Below are 14,032 nucleotides of genomic sequence, written 5' to 3' on the forward strand. Positions count from 1 at the left end.
AGCTCTGCATCTGTCTAGGCTAGGACAAGCCAGTTGTCGAGGTACTGTAGTTAAGAGTGCACCTGCCTCAGAGAGGACATTCCATGTCCATGCACTTCGTTAAAGTGTGAGGAGCCAGAGACAGTCCAAAGAAAAGGACCACGTGATGATAAGCCTCTCCCTTGAAGGCAGCTCTCAAGAATTGTCTGTGATGGGGGCAATGTGGATTGACAGAAAGTGGCCGTATTTTCGAGAGGATCTGTTTCAGTGTAGTCATTCTGAACGACTGTTTCATGAGGGCGCAGTTCAGGTGTCTGAGATCGAGGAGGGGGACGAGGAAGTAACGAATGTAGAAACCTGACTCGCTCTGTGTTGGAGGAACTGTTCCATGGCTCCTTTTGCCCTGTGCAGGACGTGTGCATCCTTGCTTTGAACTAAGGTGGGGACCATGCCACTGAAATGTGGGGTTTTCGAATTAATTTAAGTGAATAACCTTATTTAATTATCCCCAAAACCTCTCTGTATGCCTTCTTTGTGTAAATGTTTGTGATTTATTTTGCCGGCTATCACAGCAGCTTGTTGTATGGGTGCATTAACGGGCCCAGCATTTACAACAAACAGATTGTCCTCGGCACCCAGAACTGAACTGGAGTTATATGGGGTGGTCTGGCTGTTAAGAGACTTTGCCCTTTCCTCTTCCTGTCCGGCAGGTCAGGACGACCTGCGGTGGGGTCTTGAAAGGCATAACTGTGTTTTTATTTTATTTTTTGGTTTTTTATAAATTTGCCTGCAAGGTAGGATTTAACCAATGAGGTGCAGTTTTTATGAGGGCCAGTTCAGACAGAAGGATCTAATCTTTTCAGGAAGGTGTCAGACAATGTTTTCAAATGCCTCAAGTGTTTTCACCTCAAACTGGAAGATAGTGTTGGAGAAATGGTTTCCATGAAATCAAATGAGATGAGTTCAGTGTGTGTAATAACATAAAATTATTTTGAATTTGCAGGTAATCCTGGACCACCTGGAGCTCGTGGTGCAGCGGGGCCGCCGGGTCCTCCAGGGCCTGGAGAACCTGGACCACCTGGACCAATGGGGCCACCTGGAGACCCTGGACCCCTTGGTGAGTTTTCCTATTAATCAGCACCCAAAAAGATGTACAGTATGTTCATATACCTGCCTAGATGTTCACATGATCCATGGTTTGAAACAAGCTTTGATGATGTCTTAGGTCGGATCGGTATAAAGGGTGAGAAAGGTTATAAAGGCCTACCTGGTTTAGACATGCCTGGCCCTCCAGGAGACAGGGGTAGCCCTGGTGTCCCAGGTGTATCAGGATCTAGGGGTTTGCCTGGGGAACAAGGACCTCCAGGAAGAGATGGCTTCCCTGGTGAACGTGGTGAGCACCCATTATTCCTGGCATTCTCCTTGCGCATGCTTGTATACCTATAAGATGATTCAAATTTTAATGTTGTTGTTGTTGTTTTTTTCAGGTCTAAAAGGAGAAATTGGAATAATGGGAATGTCAGGACCCCCTGGACCTTTAGGCCCTGTTGGAAACCCTGGAGAACCTGGACCAAAAGGTAATAGAACACACATTTAAAACAATTACCATATTTTTCGGACTATAAGTCGCACCTGAGTATAAGTCACATCAGTACAAAAATATGTCATGACGAGGAAAAAAACATATATAAGTCGCACTGGACTAAATGTCGCATTTATTTAGAACCAAGAATCAAGAGAAAACATTACCATCTATAGCCTCTCGCGGCTGTACACGGTAATGTTTTCTCTTGGTTCATTTCTCTCGGTTCATGTCAAATTAATTTTGATAAATAAGTCGCACCTGACTATAAGTCACAGGACCAGCCAAACTATGAAAAAAAGTGTGACTTATAGTCCGGAAAATATGGTATTATTATTTGGACTGCAAATAAACTTTTATCTTATTATGACGGAGGCACATTCAGAGTTGCATTCGCTAAATCTTAATGATGATGTTCTGTCTATTTCAGGTGACCCTGGTTTGATTGGGGTCAGGGGAGTGTTTGGCGATCCAGGTCCCAAGGGTGAGAGAGGAGAGCAGGGTCTACAGGGGCCACCTGGAAACATGAGTGATGTTGACATGGAACACATGAAAGGGGAGAAAGGAGACATCGGAGACATAGGTACAGAGAGAAAGAGGGGTTTGTCATAGAGGTTTCAGAACCTAAACTAATGGTCCTATGTTCTGAAGATGATCTAAACAGATACAATAAAATAACATGAATCTTTGTTGGAGTTTGAAGGAAACTGACAGCTCTGGATTGTTGGCTTTCATTGGTGGCTGATCATCATCAAAAATGGTGCTAATTTATGTTGAAATTCAGTGAACTATAAACTTATTAGTCTTTGTATTTTAATCTTAAATATCAGGTGATCCCGGTCCTTCTGGAGAAAAGGGGTTTCCTGGAACACCTGGAGACCCTGGAATGCCAGGAAAAGATGGAATGCCAGGAAAAGATGGAATGCCAGGTTAGATTTAACAGTATAGTTGTTGTTAACCCTCTGAGGTCTAAAGGTGTTTTGAGGACCTGGAGAAGTTTTGACATGCCCTGACTTTTGGCAATTTTGCACCCATACAAATGTAGAATATGAGGCCATGTCTATGATTTATATGCAAATGTCAAAAGGCTAAAAGGAATTTCTAAAACATAAAGCCCAAAAGATTGTACATGATCCTAAGCAGGTGCTATATTTATTTAACCAGGAGAGAACCCCACTGAGATTATTATTATTATTTTTTAACTTTTTTACAAAGGGTGACCTGACCAAGATATGCAGCCAAGTTATACAAATACACATATGACATTTAAAACATTAAACATCAAATTAAGATAAAAAAAAAAAAACATTACATTAAGATACCTCTAAAGCACTTTTCACAATTAATATAATTCCAAAGAAACATGTTAAATGGAAACACCCTGGAAGTCATGCATAGACTACTTGAAAAATAATATTTTGATCAAATTTAGAGTGCACTGTATTGATATTACTAAATTACTATTTAAATTACTAATAAACCAACAACAATGAAATGTGTGGGGTTTTTGTATTATTATTATTATTATTTTTCTGCATTTGTGTTTCTTGCCCAGATATGGACCATATCCAATTTAGGTAATAAACCATGGATGTTTACATGGATAAAACCCAAGCCTGATCTGGATTTTAGTTCAGTTGAAGTAGTAAAAGTTGGGGAACCTCTATTAGTAGGATATAAGTAGCATAAGAACTATGAAGCTCTTTCGTCTAACTGATTTACTTGCTACATCATTTCTTATAGTCGGACCCACACAGGGAGAATATTTAATACAGTTGTTCTCTTCCCTGGTTAGAGACCAACTGTCTCTGATGTGCACTTGGTAAGGCAACCAGTTAAGTAGACCCGCTACGGGCGTGCATGCAATAATTAAACACCACATTATCCTCCGAAGTAGATCTCTGAAAAGGCTGGAAAACAAGGCAGTGTATGCCAACAATCCTTCAGGGACCTTTCCCACACGACAGCTGGCAAAAACCTCTACAAACTTGTCCCACCAAACCGATAAAGTCACCGCAACAGCAAACAAACCCCTACCAATGGACTTGAACTAAAAGCTGCAAGAGGTGCGATGCCGCTGTTACCAAAGCTCAGTCCCGTGAACACCTGCAGCAAACACAGAACTCCCATGACCGTAGCGGTACTCTCCCTTCCAACCAGTCTTGGATCCAGTGCTTGAGTATGATGCAACAGAATAGTCGTTAGAAATTCCGAATTCCAGACAAGCAAAGTAGAATGTTAAAAGTCCACACAAACGAATCCACGCTGAAAGAATAGGGATCGGATTAAAGTGATTTTAGCACTGAAAATCAAGTTCATATATGTTTAAATATAGTCAGTAAACAACAGTCCATTTAGGTGAAAATAAAAAATGAAATGACATTGCACAAACACCAACAGACTAATGAGCCGCCATCTTGGCACCATGAACATGATTCAATAATGTTATAATGAGGGCATTATTTGATTACTGTGGCTTCACTGCAGGGGATAAAGGAGACACTGGAGTCCCTGGGGAGCCAGGACAAACTGGAGAACCTGGAGACCCAGGTCAGAGAGGAGACATGGGATACCCAGGTAAATATAATGCTCTCTATTTCTGCATGTGGGTTAACTTTGTGTTTATGTTTTTGAAAAATAGGTCTGCCAGGTATAATTTCCTGTATTATATACCTGTGTGTTGGTTGCATCACATGACTTTTCACAGTACGATTTTTCTAATATTATTAATCAGTGAAGCAGTTTTGTTATATTTAATGATTTATTTTTAACCATGGTTTTTACATTAAGCTATAGTTTAAATTGAATGTGAAAAAGTCTGGTAATGTTGTTTTTATGTCGTTTGATGAACATTATATGTGTTCATCAGTAAACATTTTGTGGTTCTTTAGGTTCAATGGGGCCAAAAGGAATTAAAGGTGTTGGTGGGTCACCGGGTCACCCTGGATTTAAGGGTTCTGATGGCCCCAAAGGAGATAAAGGAGACCCTGGTGCAGCCGGAATAGGCATCCCTGGTCCCCCTGGAGTGAAGGTTTGTTTTGTTGTATTAGTATAAACATCTTTGACATTACTTTGTTCATTGTCACTATGGTTTCTGGTAAGGAATATGGGCTTGACTCCCGTTGCATGCTCATTCAGACAGAATTCCAAATGCAGCTGTATGTTCCTGTGGGACCTGAATGTAAATGCAGTTGTCAATCCCAAAAACTGACAGTGTTAATATAGCCTATATCTCTTACTTACAGGGAGATGTGGGTGCCCCTGGTTTCCCTGGTGAACCTGGAGAGAAGGGACAGAAAGGTACAATGGGCATCCCAGGGACTCCTGGAACTCAAGGACCTAAAGGAGACATAGGATTGATTGGTTACCCAGGCAAGATGATTACAGTGTCTTATCCAAATGACATTGACATATACTTGTGTACCAGCCAGTGATATTTTATTGTAATACCAATCATATTTGTATTATTATTTTTTCTGAGCAGGCAGTCCAGGGAAACCAGGTGAGAAAGGTGTCAGTGGGTTGCCGGGGTCTCCAGGAGATCCTGGGTTTCAAGGACGTCCAGGTGAGTCAAACTGACATTCTCCTTAAGATTTATTTAAGGCACACTTTTAATGTCCCCTGCTGAAAGTCCAGCATTGCTGGTCACCATAATAAGGTATGTTTTACATGCTGGTTTGCTGGTCCACAGCATGGTAAGCAGGTGTGCTGGTGGACCAGCATGATGTTTTGCATGCTGGGACTAGCTTGGGATTCTGGTGCTGGTGGCCAGCATTTATTGTCTTTTGGGTCCTGGTATGATCCCAGCAAGACCACAATAAAACTTATGAAGCACTGAGGTAGTGTTGTAGTTAGTGAAATAAATTAGGTTCAATCTACAAATGATGATGGAGCATTAGTGATGACACCTGCAGTTAACAAGCAGAATCACTGAGGATAAGTGAAACAGTAAGATCAAAAAAAGTGAACAGGTCAGTAGAAACACAACAACTACAACTGACATATAGCCACACAGACTTAGATGATATAAAAATATCACCAGAGGATGATGAACCCCAACTAACTCTTAAAACATGTTTACCATATTCACTTATTACAAACTGGTTTGGCTTTATTCCTTTCTTATGGTTCATATTCAAAGGTTGCTGAAATATGTTACCATTATGGTGATTAGTGTTCCTATAGTTGGGCACTTGGCCATTGCCTTTGGTTGATTTAATTCAGTTTCAACAATGGTTAAAAGTGCATGCTATCACTATTTAACATATTATAAAACTTCATGGATCTGTCTGCACTGACATACTTTTTACTGTGTACCCTTTTTGCCCTTTTGACTGACAGCTGGATTGTGACATACAGAATGTGACTTCCCAAATAAGTATGAAAGTCTTTAAAAACAACCACTCCCAGAACTTACATTAAATTAAAAATATCAGTTCTACTTTCAGAAAACGGACCTAATAAATGTATCATATAATCAAAATATAATTCATATATATCATATACAAATATCATATTATTATATAATCAAAAATATGTTATAATTTATTAAATCATATGTTTTAACCTTATGTTATGTTTCATTTGCATAATTTTTTGATAAATAGAGAAATATTCAAGCAAAAACAATGTTTGTCCCTAAAACACTACTGACACGTAACCATGCAAGACAGTGCTGGAGAACCAGCATCACCAGCTCCATTTTGCTTGATAACAGCATGAATATGCCTAGACCAGCACTATACTAACATAAACCAGCCTGGACCACTACTATACCAGCATAAACCAGCTCTGGACCAGCACTAACCAACATAAATCAGTTTGGACCGGATTGGAATCCACGTTGGTTTATGCTTGATTTTTCAGCAAGGTCACTAGACACATGTAAACTTTTTCAGTACATTAGAATCCTTCTGAGAAAAACAAAACATGTGCACTAAATTAATTTAAAATAGGCCATGATCATTTAGTGTTGAAAATAAGTACAATTTTTAAAAGAAAGGTTTGGTTTTAGTTCTTCCTACATTTGTGAACTGTGAATACATTTATAAGTACTCAAATAACAGATGAATCATGATTTGTTTGTTAAAATGTGTATGCCATTTAGTGGTGAAAATCCTAATGATTTTTTTGTTTGTTTTTTTGATTAGGTGAGCCTGGTCTACAGGGTCCACCAGGTCAGCCTGGGGAGAAAGGCGAACCAGGGGTAGATGGCATTCCTGGATTGTCAGGAGAGAGAGGAGAACCTGGTAAGATTATGTAGCTCCTTTAAGTGAAAGGTAGCTCAAAAAAGAAAATGCTGTTAATTTAACATGCTTTAGAGTAGTGCACATATCTTGGGCTATTAAAAGACTCTTTTTTTAATATCAAATTCGGTAATTGCTGCATACCTTTTTGTTTTTATATGCACAACATGCATTTCACGTTTATACGTTTATAAGGCAAGAATAACTCATTTTATTCATATATTTTGTTTCAGTTCTCCCTTCATTTGTGAAAACATGTATGCCATTTTCATGCACCAATTTGTACATGCACACAGTGATCTAAGACGAACAATGATTTCTCTTCTTCAGGTAAACCAGGTACAGGTTTGCCAGGAGCCCATGGAGAACCAGGCAACAAAGGTCAGAATCACATATCCCCAATAATTAGGTTGTGGAGCATTAGGAGGTCTACTTAAAATTACATTTTTGGTTCATTATTTTCAATGTATAATCTAATTATATTTTAGAGAAAAGTAACTAAATTAAATCAATACTTCTCATCACCACACAGGTGACAAAGGCAACCCTGGTTTACCTGGCATTCCTGGGAGTCCAGGTATTCCTGGAATTAAAGGTGAGAAGGGTCTGCCTGGATTCCCAGGGGACCAAGGGCGGCCTGGAGAGAGAGGACTTCCAGGATCATCCATGGAGGGGCCTAAAGGAGACCGGGGAGGTCAGGGACACCCAGGAGAACGAGGTGAAGCCTTAACACCTCACCAAACAGGACATTCTGTCACATAATATCTCTCTTCTGCTGAATGTGGCCTGTGTCAGCTTACACTCACATCACATTTTTCCCACAGGTGTGACTGGTGAACCAGGCCCACCTGGCGTACCTGGCAGTGCTGGAGCTAAAGGAGAAAAGGGAGATATTGGTTTCCCTGGCCCACAGGGCTCTCAAGGGTTTAAAGGAGACAAAGGTTTCACTGGTACTCCTGTGAGTTTGTCAAGGCTTCATCCTCAAAAATAAAATGTGTGCCCTTAACAATGATATGGGGTCATTTAATACAGTTGTGCTCTGTAGGGTGAGCCTGGATTGCCTGGTTATAATGGGCAAAAGGGTGAGATGGGACCACAGGGTGTTCCTGGTTTCCCTGGTAAGACTCCAAATAAAATTTAACTTGACAGAATATTACAGTGCATTTCTGTGTGCTTTTTTTTAAAGTGTCAAAAAACGAATCTAAACAAAACAACGCTCAATAGAGATGGTAGATCGAGTGCCTCTGTGTCATTCCAGGTACAAAGGGTGAGCAAGGAGTGATCGGTCCTAAGGGTGATGGAGGTGATAGAGGATTCCCAGGTCTCAAAGGTATGAACAAAAACTTGAACTCAGATTTCTTTTGAATATTATCATAAGTGTCTATCCACATTTAAAAAAACATTTCAACTGGTATAGATATTATCACATTGGTAGCATCATTTAAATTCATTGCTTTGTTTTACAGTACATTACAACTATAACAAAACAACAACAATAATAATAATACAATCATTAAAGATATCAAATAATTTAATATTACTATTGTTTAACCATTATTATTAAATATTACATTTATTCATACTTATTCATGTTCATATTTCATACCCTTTTACTTTGAATTTGTAACTCTGTACATATACATATACACAGACAGGCACACACACACACACACACATACACACACACACACACACATATATATAGTAATTGCACAGGAAGATGTTACTGGGCATTGCTGCCTGTCGCACCTCCTCCAGTGCCCATGGGTCAGCTGCAGGGTCATCAGCCAGAAATATATATATATATATATATTTATATATATATATATTTATTTATTTATACATGAAGAGTTCATAAACAAAAACCAGAAACAAGAATCAAAATGTTCTTCTACAATTAGCATTTTTTCAGCCTCTTATGTGTAAGTTCAGTAATTTTACTTTAAATGCAGTGCATAGGTTCTTTTCATTGCCATTTAAATTAAGTAAATTAACATAAACATAGGTACCTGATCAAAAATGCTAATTCTAGAAGAAAATTTCAAATGGCACTTAGAGGCTTTTGCATCTGAACACACAAAATATTTTGCATATACACACACAAAATATCAGAACACATTTTGTGTATCCACCAAACTGCTTCTTCAAATCCTTATTTGAGCTTGAGTATATGGGGAAACATCTTCACAAAAATAATGGACAGTTCAGGTGTGAATGCTATAATTCATTGTAAACATTGTACTAAATTTATGCTTACATTTTTTAAATTTAAGGTAGCGAAGGCCCCCCTGGACCCCCTGGGCCACACACATTCATAAAGGGAGATCCTGGTGTTCCAGGACCTCAGGGTCCCCCAGGTCTAGTTGGAATTCAAGGCATCCCTGGACCGAAAGGACAACAGGGTGAGTATTTCAAATATCTGAACTTACAAGTTTATGAAAAGAGTCATTTGACATCTAACACACAACCTCCCTCCTAGGTGTGATGGGACTTCAGGGTATGAAAGGATCCGATGGAACACCTGGCTATAATGGACATCCTGGGGCCAAAGGAGAGCCTGGACAAACTGGACCCTCTGGTAGGTGCACGGACACATCAAATATTAAGAGCCAATCCCAGACAGCAGAAAAGTTCAGCAAATTTCAGCAGAATTGAAATTCCTTTCATTCATAAGATTGCTTATGCTTGCCAAATCCCTATTTGATTCCCTAAAATCTCTTTTTTGTAGGCCCCAGAGGGTACCCTGGACCTCCAGGTCCTAGTGGTTTCCCAGGTGGCATCGGCCCTCCTGGCCCTGCCTCAATGGATCACGGCTTCCTTGTAACCCGCCACAGTCAGAGTGTTGATGTTCCAGATTGTCCAGATGGAACGACGCCAATCTATGATGGATATTCGCTGCTTTATGTCCAGGGCAACGAGAGGTCACATGGACAAGACCTAGGTTAGCACGACAGCCACACAGATCATGTATTTATTCTGAAACATTAATCAAAGTTACTCAATCCCTGATGTTCTGCTCTTTACCCAACAGGTACAGCTGGTAGCTGCCTAAGGAAGTTCAGCCCAATGCCTTTCCTCTTCTGCAACATCAACAATGTATGTAACTTCGCTTCTCGTAATGACTATTCGTACTGGCTCACCTCTCCCGAACCCATGCCCATGAGCATGGCCCCTGTTACCGGTGAAAGCATCAAACCCTTCATCAGCAGGTTTGCGATATTTTATGAATCGTTTGATATTTCGGTGAGTAAGAATTCCTCGTCCTTCTCATGTGCATGCATGTTTTCCTGTGACAGATGTGCAGTTTGTGAGGCTCCTGCTATGGTGATAGCTCTGCACAGTCAGAGCATCCAGATTCCAGCCTGCCCTCGAGGTTGGGATTCTCTCTGGATTGGATACTCTTTCGTCATGGTGAGGAGAATAAAGAAGCATTTTTAGGACTGCACAATGTATTCAAATAAAATTGGAATGGCAATATGTGATAGTCAGCTTTATTACTGTAAAATCAGTTTCAAACTAAAGTGATTTTACAAACTAAAGTACAGGATGTTTAACCCTGTCAACCACACACTAAGGTCATTACTATATCACCAAATAATCACTGCCTGGAAGCCAAATCTGTTTGCTTTCTTATTTTTCAATGAGGACTATATGAAAATATGAACCTGTGACTGGTGTGTAAAGATCTGTCTCTGTGTGTAACAGCACACCAGTGCTGGTGCTGAGGGCTCAGGTCAGGCTCTGGCCTCTCCGGGTTCTTGTCTGGAAGAGTTCCGCTCGGCTCCCTTCATCGAGTGTCACGGTCGCGGCACATGCAACTATTACGCTAACTCCTACAGCTTCTGGTTAGCCACCATAGAGGACAACGAAATGTTTAGGTAAGCTTTAACAGACTTTTTATTCATTTACATGCATTCATTAACTGTTATGGTGTATTCACACCAAAAGCAAATTGAATTATTTGTGTGTAGAGTTTATTTGAGTAGATTGCATGCAAAGTCAATGCACGCGAACACGCGAATAAATGCAAATTTGCGAATTGGGTGACGCAATTTAAATCAAGTTGAAAATTCATATTATACTTTAGTACGCAAGCCAATCAGTGAAGAGCTTATTGACACGTCCAGTTGACAGACAGAATATATATTTTTTTTATTGCTTGTATGTTTTTATTTGTGTCAGTGATGCAGAAAACATCCCACGAGTGAACTAGAGCGAGTAATGCGGTGCAAATATTTGCTTTGCATTTGGCCTTTTATTTATTTTTATGAATGCACTATATATGCCACACTCATGGAGTACTATAAAGCTACAATAAATCCTCTCTCTTACCACAAGAGGGCCCACTAATTTCTGGGTGATTTTGGAGCCTTTGTATTGTGTTTATGCATCACTGCTGTATAAGGCATTAATAAGTCATCCCACTTAATGTAAACAATCACCAGGTCATCTTAAAAAGATTAGAAGAACAAAAAAGTTTTTCTTATTCTTATGCTCAACTGAGAGACTGCTAATATATAGTTGGCTAGTTTTATGTTATATGTTCCATTTTAGGCCTACAATTTCTTTTATAAAGTAAACAACAATTGCAATATGCATAGCAACAATATGCAATAATAATAAATAAAAAAAAAAGGTCCGAAAAATGATTCCATCTATGTGTATATTTTTTAATAATATTCATTTTTTTCATATAAACTGTGCAGTTTTAGAATATTACCCTTCAAATGTTAAACAGATCAACAGCCTATTATTGCCCTTTTCCACAACAATGAAAATAACGATATATGATTTCATTGATTTAAAATTACATTTCAAATAAAGACAAATACTTTTTGTGTTGTGCTCTGCACAATTAGGTGCCACTAAAAAGAGATAAAAACTCAGAATTCCATAACCTTATGAAAAATATGTAAAAATGTGTCCTGTTCTCTTGTGTATTGTGATTACAGCAAACCTGTCCCTACAACGCTAAAGGCTGGGAGTCTACGAAATAACATCAGCAGGTGTCAAGTGTGCATGAAGAGGGTATAGAGCCTCAGCGCTGCGTCTGCTCTTCATGTCCCAGTTTTACGAACAAACAACAAATGTTATGGTGCTACTTCTGTGAAAAGCCACGGAAAAACTTCAAGAATCCACAGAAAAATATCCGTCTCATCATTTATAGCAATGGAACCTCAAGATCTACTATAGCACATGTGCCTCATACAGAGCGCTTAACTAACATTGTTCCATTGTGTCTAATGAATGACACTTGTTTACACTTGCACTGAGTTTATGTATTAGTAAGCAGGTAACCATCTTCAGCAAGAATCCATATGGATCGGATGTTATCCTGTCCAGGCCTTCTTGGTTTTATTTTTTTTTTTTTTTTTTCAGCTTTATTTATCATGCCACTCAACAATATCAGATGCTCACACCTTGTTTATTTCTCTCTAAAATGTATAATCAAGCAACACTAACATTATAGAATTGGATATTTCATTTTTTCCTACTTCATGTCAGTAAGTTTATCAGCACCCTCTTAGTATGATGTAGGAAAAGCAAAGATCAAGCTTTGTTGTAAATATAGTGCTCTATTTAGTTACTTAACACTCTGTCGCCATAATCTCTTCAGGTAAATGCCATTGATTTTGTTATGCTTAATTATTTATGAAAACGTATGCGATAAGAATTTAAGCACCAAAGGGCCTTTCCTTTCTACAATGATTTCTCTGTGTTAACCACTGCAGAAAACCATCATGGCACATAAACTGTAATAATCAGCAAGGTTTTTTTTTTTTTTTTGTGCTTTAGAATGTGGCCTCTGGACTGAAAATGTCCACTTATGAATCTATGTTTAGATGTTTAAGCTTGTTCATATGTGCTTGCGGCTGTGCCTGGTCCATTTTGGTGCAGAAATATTGTCATTACTCTTGTTTAATGGCACAGATTCAGTCTCTGTTTTCCCATGATGACATTTAACTTCGTTTCCATTCTCACATAGACATATACAGTCCCTTCAGTATCTGTTTATAGCTCTAATAAATATAACCAGACATCAGATGTTGAGCAAGTGCACTAGTAAGTCAGTTGCTTTTAAACTTATTTTGGCAGGAATTCAAGCTTATTACACCTTGTTCGTTGACTCTTTTATCACTCTATTGACTTGAACACATCAGCAAACTCACCTGACTTGATTTCAACCACATCTATGTCAAACTTCAAGAGGTTATCCAGAATTTAGGGTCTGTTTCTCAAGCAAGCATTGCTCATTTAAACATTGCCTATGGATTCTGTTATATGTCCTGAGTTTCTTTTGTCTCAGTCCCTCAGATACCAGACCAAAGAACCTGCACATGTCCCCCTTACACAGTCGATTTGTTACTTATTGATCTTTTCTTTTTATTATTATTTCATTTTACACTGATAATACTTGACTATGCAATCTACACTGCTTGCTACAAAACCTTGCCCATAGTTGACCTTCCAGCTTCAAATTGTACTACTGCTTTAGCCAAGTAAATAGTTAGTTGTGTTTAAATTGGAAAGTGCCTTGATTCAGTCACGGATGTGAGCCCAGATATCCATACTTTAATGTCACTGATCTCGCACACGCTGTATCTCTGTGCATTGATGTGCCCATTAAGTATTAACGGCTCTTGTTTTTGAAAATGTTGAATAATACAGACATTGATAGCAATTTGTGAATATATATATATAATTTTTTCAGTGTCACATGATTTCAGTGATGCCCCCACCCTATACTGTCATACAATAAAATGTTTGTATAAATGTGTGATGAATATATATATATATATAGCTAAAATCATAATTTTGCCATTATTTACTCAACCCTCTAGGTGTCCCAAACATCATGATTTTATATGACAGTGTTTTTTGGACCGAACCGCTTTTATATATATATATATATATTGGGGGGGGGGGGGGGGGGGGGTACTATTATATATTATTATATACTATTGTAGTATTTATTAATATTTTGAATTAGCTTTTATTTTTCTGCTCATTTTAATTTAGTTTTTTTTATATATTTATAACGACCTTTAGTTTACTTCAAGTCTAATTTTTGTAATTTTAGTACTTTAACTTGAAGTTTAAGTGTTTCATTTATTATTTATATTTTCTTTGATTATAGCATTATTTCAATTGACATACTTGCCAGCCTATTTAGTTAGTGAGTTAGTCAGTTAGTTAGTTAGGTAGTTAGGTAGTTAGTTAGTTA

General features: G+C 38.5%; 1 protein-coding gene across 1 annotated transcript in view; it reads left to right on the forward strand.

Moving 5' to 3' along the window:
• Positions 1-13,585, forward strand: part of LOC127965233 (collagen alpha-1(IV) chain) — a 55,112-nt gene extending 41,527 nt beyond the window's left edge. Inside the window, exons 31-52 of the mRNA XM_052565925.1 lie at positions 983-1,096; positions 1,205-1,372; positions 1,467-1,556; positions 1,992-2,144; positions 2,392-2,490; positions 4,049-4,138; positions 4,453-4,592; positions 4,807-4,933; positions 5,046-5,126; positions 6,712-6,810; positions 7,138-7,188; positions 7,340-7,525; positions 7,632-7,765; positions 7,853-7,925; positions 8,066-8,137; positions 9,081-9,209; positions 9,287-9,385; positions 9,536-9,748; positions 9,839-10,016; positions 10,104-10,218; positions 10,513-10,685; positions 11,760-13,585. Coding sequence (XP_052421885.1) covers positions 983-1,096; positions 1,205-1,372; positions 1,467-1,556; positions 1,992-2,144; positions 2,392-2,490; positions 4,049-4,138; positions 4,453-4,592; positions 4,807-4,933; positions 5,046-5,126; positions 6,712-6,810; positions 7,138-7,188; positions 7,340-7,525; positions 7,632-7,765; positions 7,853-7,925; positions 8,066-8,137; positions 9,081-9,209; positions 9,287-9,385; positions 9,536-9,748; positions 9,839-10,016; positions 10,104-10,218; positions 10,513-10,685; positions 11,760-11,841 — 2,666 coding nt within the window. The 3' untranslated portion in view covers positions 11,842-13,585. The remainder of the gene's footprint in view (positions 1-982; positions 1,097-1,204; positions 1,373-1,466; positions 1,557-1,991; positions 2,145-2,391; positions 2,491-4,048; positions 4,139-4,452; positions 4,593-4,806; positions 4,934-5,045; positions 5,127-6,711; positions 6,811-7,137; positions 7,189-7,339; positions 7,526-7,631; positions 7,766-7,852; positions 7,926-8,065; positions 8,138-9,080; positions 9,210-9,286; positions 9,386-9,535; positions 9,749-9,838; positions 10,017-10,103; positions 10,219-10,512; positions 10,686-11,759) is intronic.
• The last annotated feature ends 447 nt before the right edge of the window (positions 13,586-14,032 follow it).

Source organism: Carassius gibelio, chromosome B9, assembly GCF_023724105.1.
Source record: "Carassius gibelio isolate Cgi1373 ecotype wild population from Czech Republic chromosome B9, carGib1.2-hapl.c, whole genome shotgun sequence".
NCBI lineage: Eukaryota > Metazoa > Chordata > Actinopteri > Cypriniformes > Cyprinidae > Carassius > Carassius gibelio.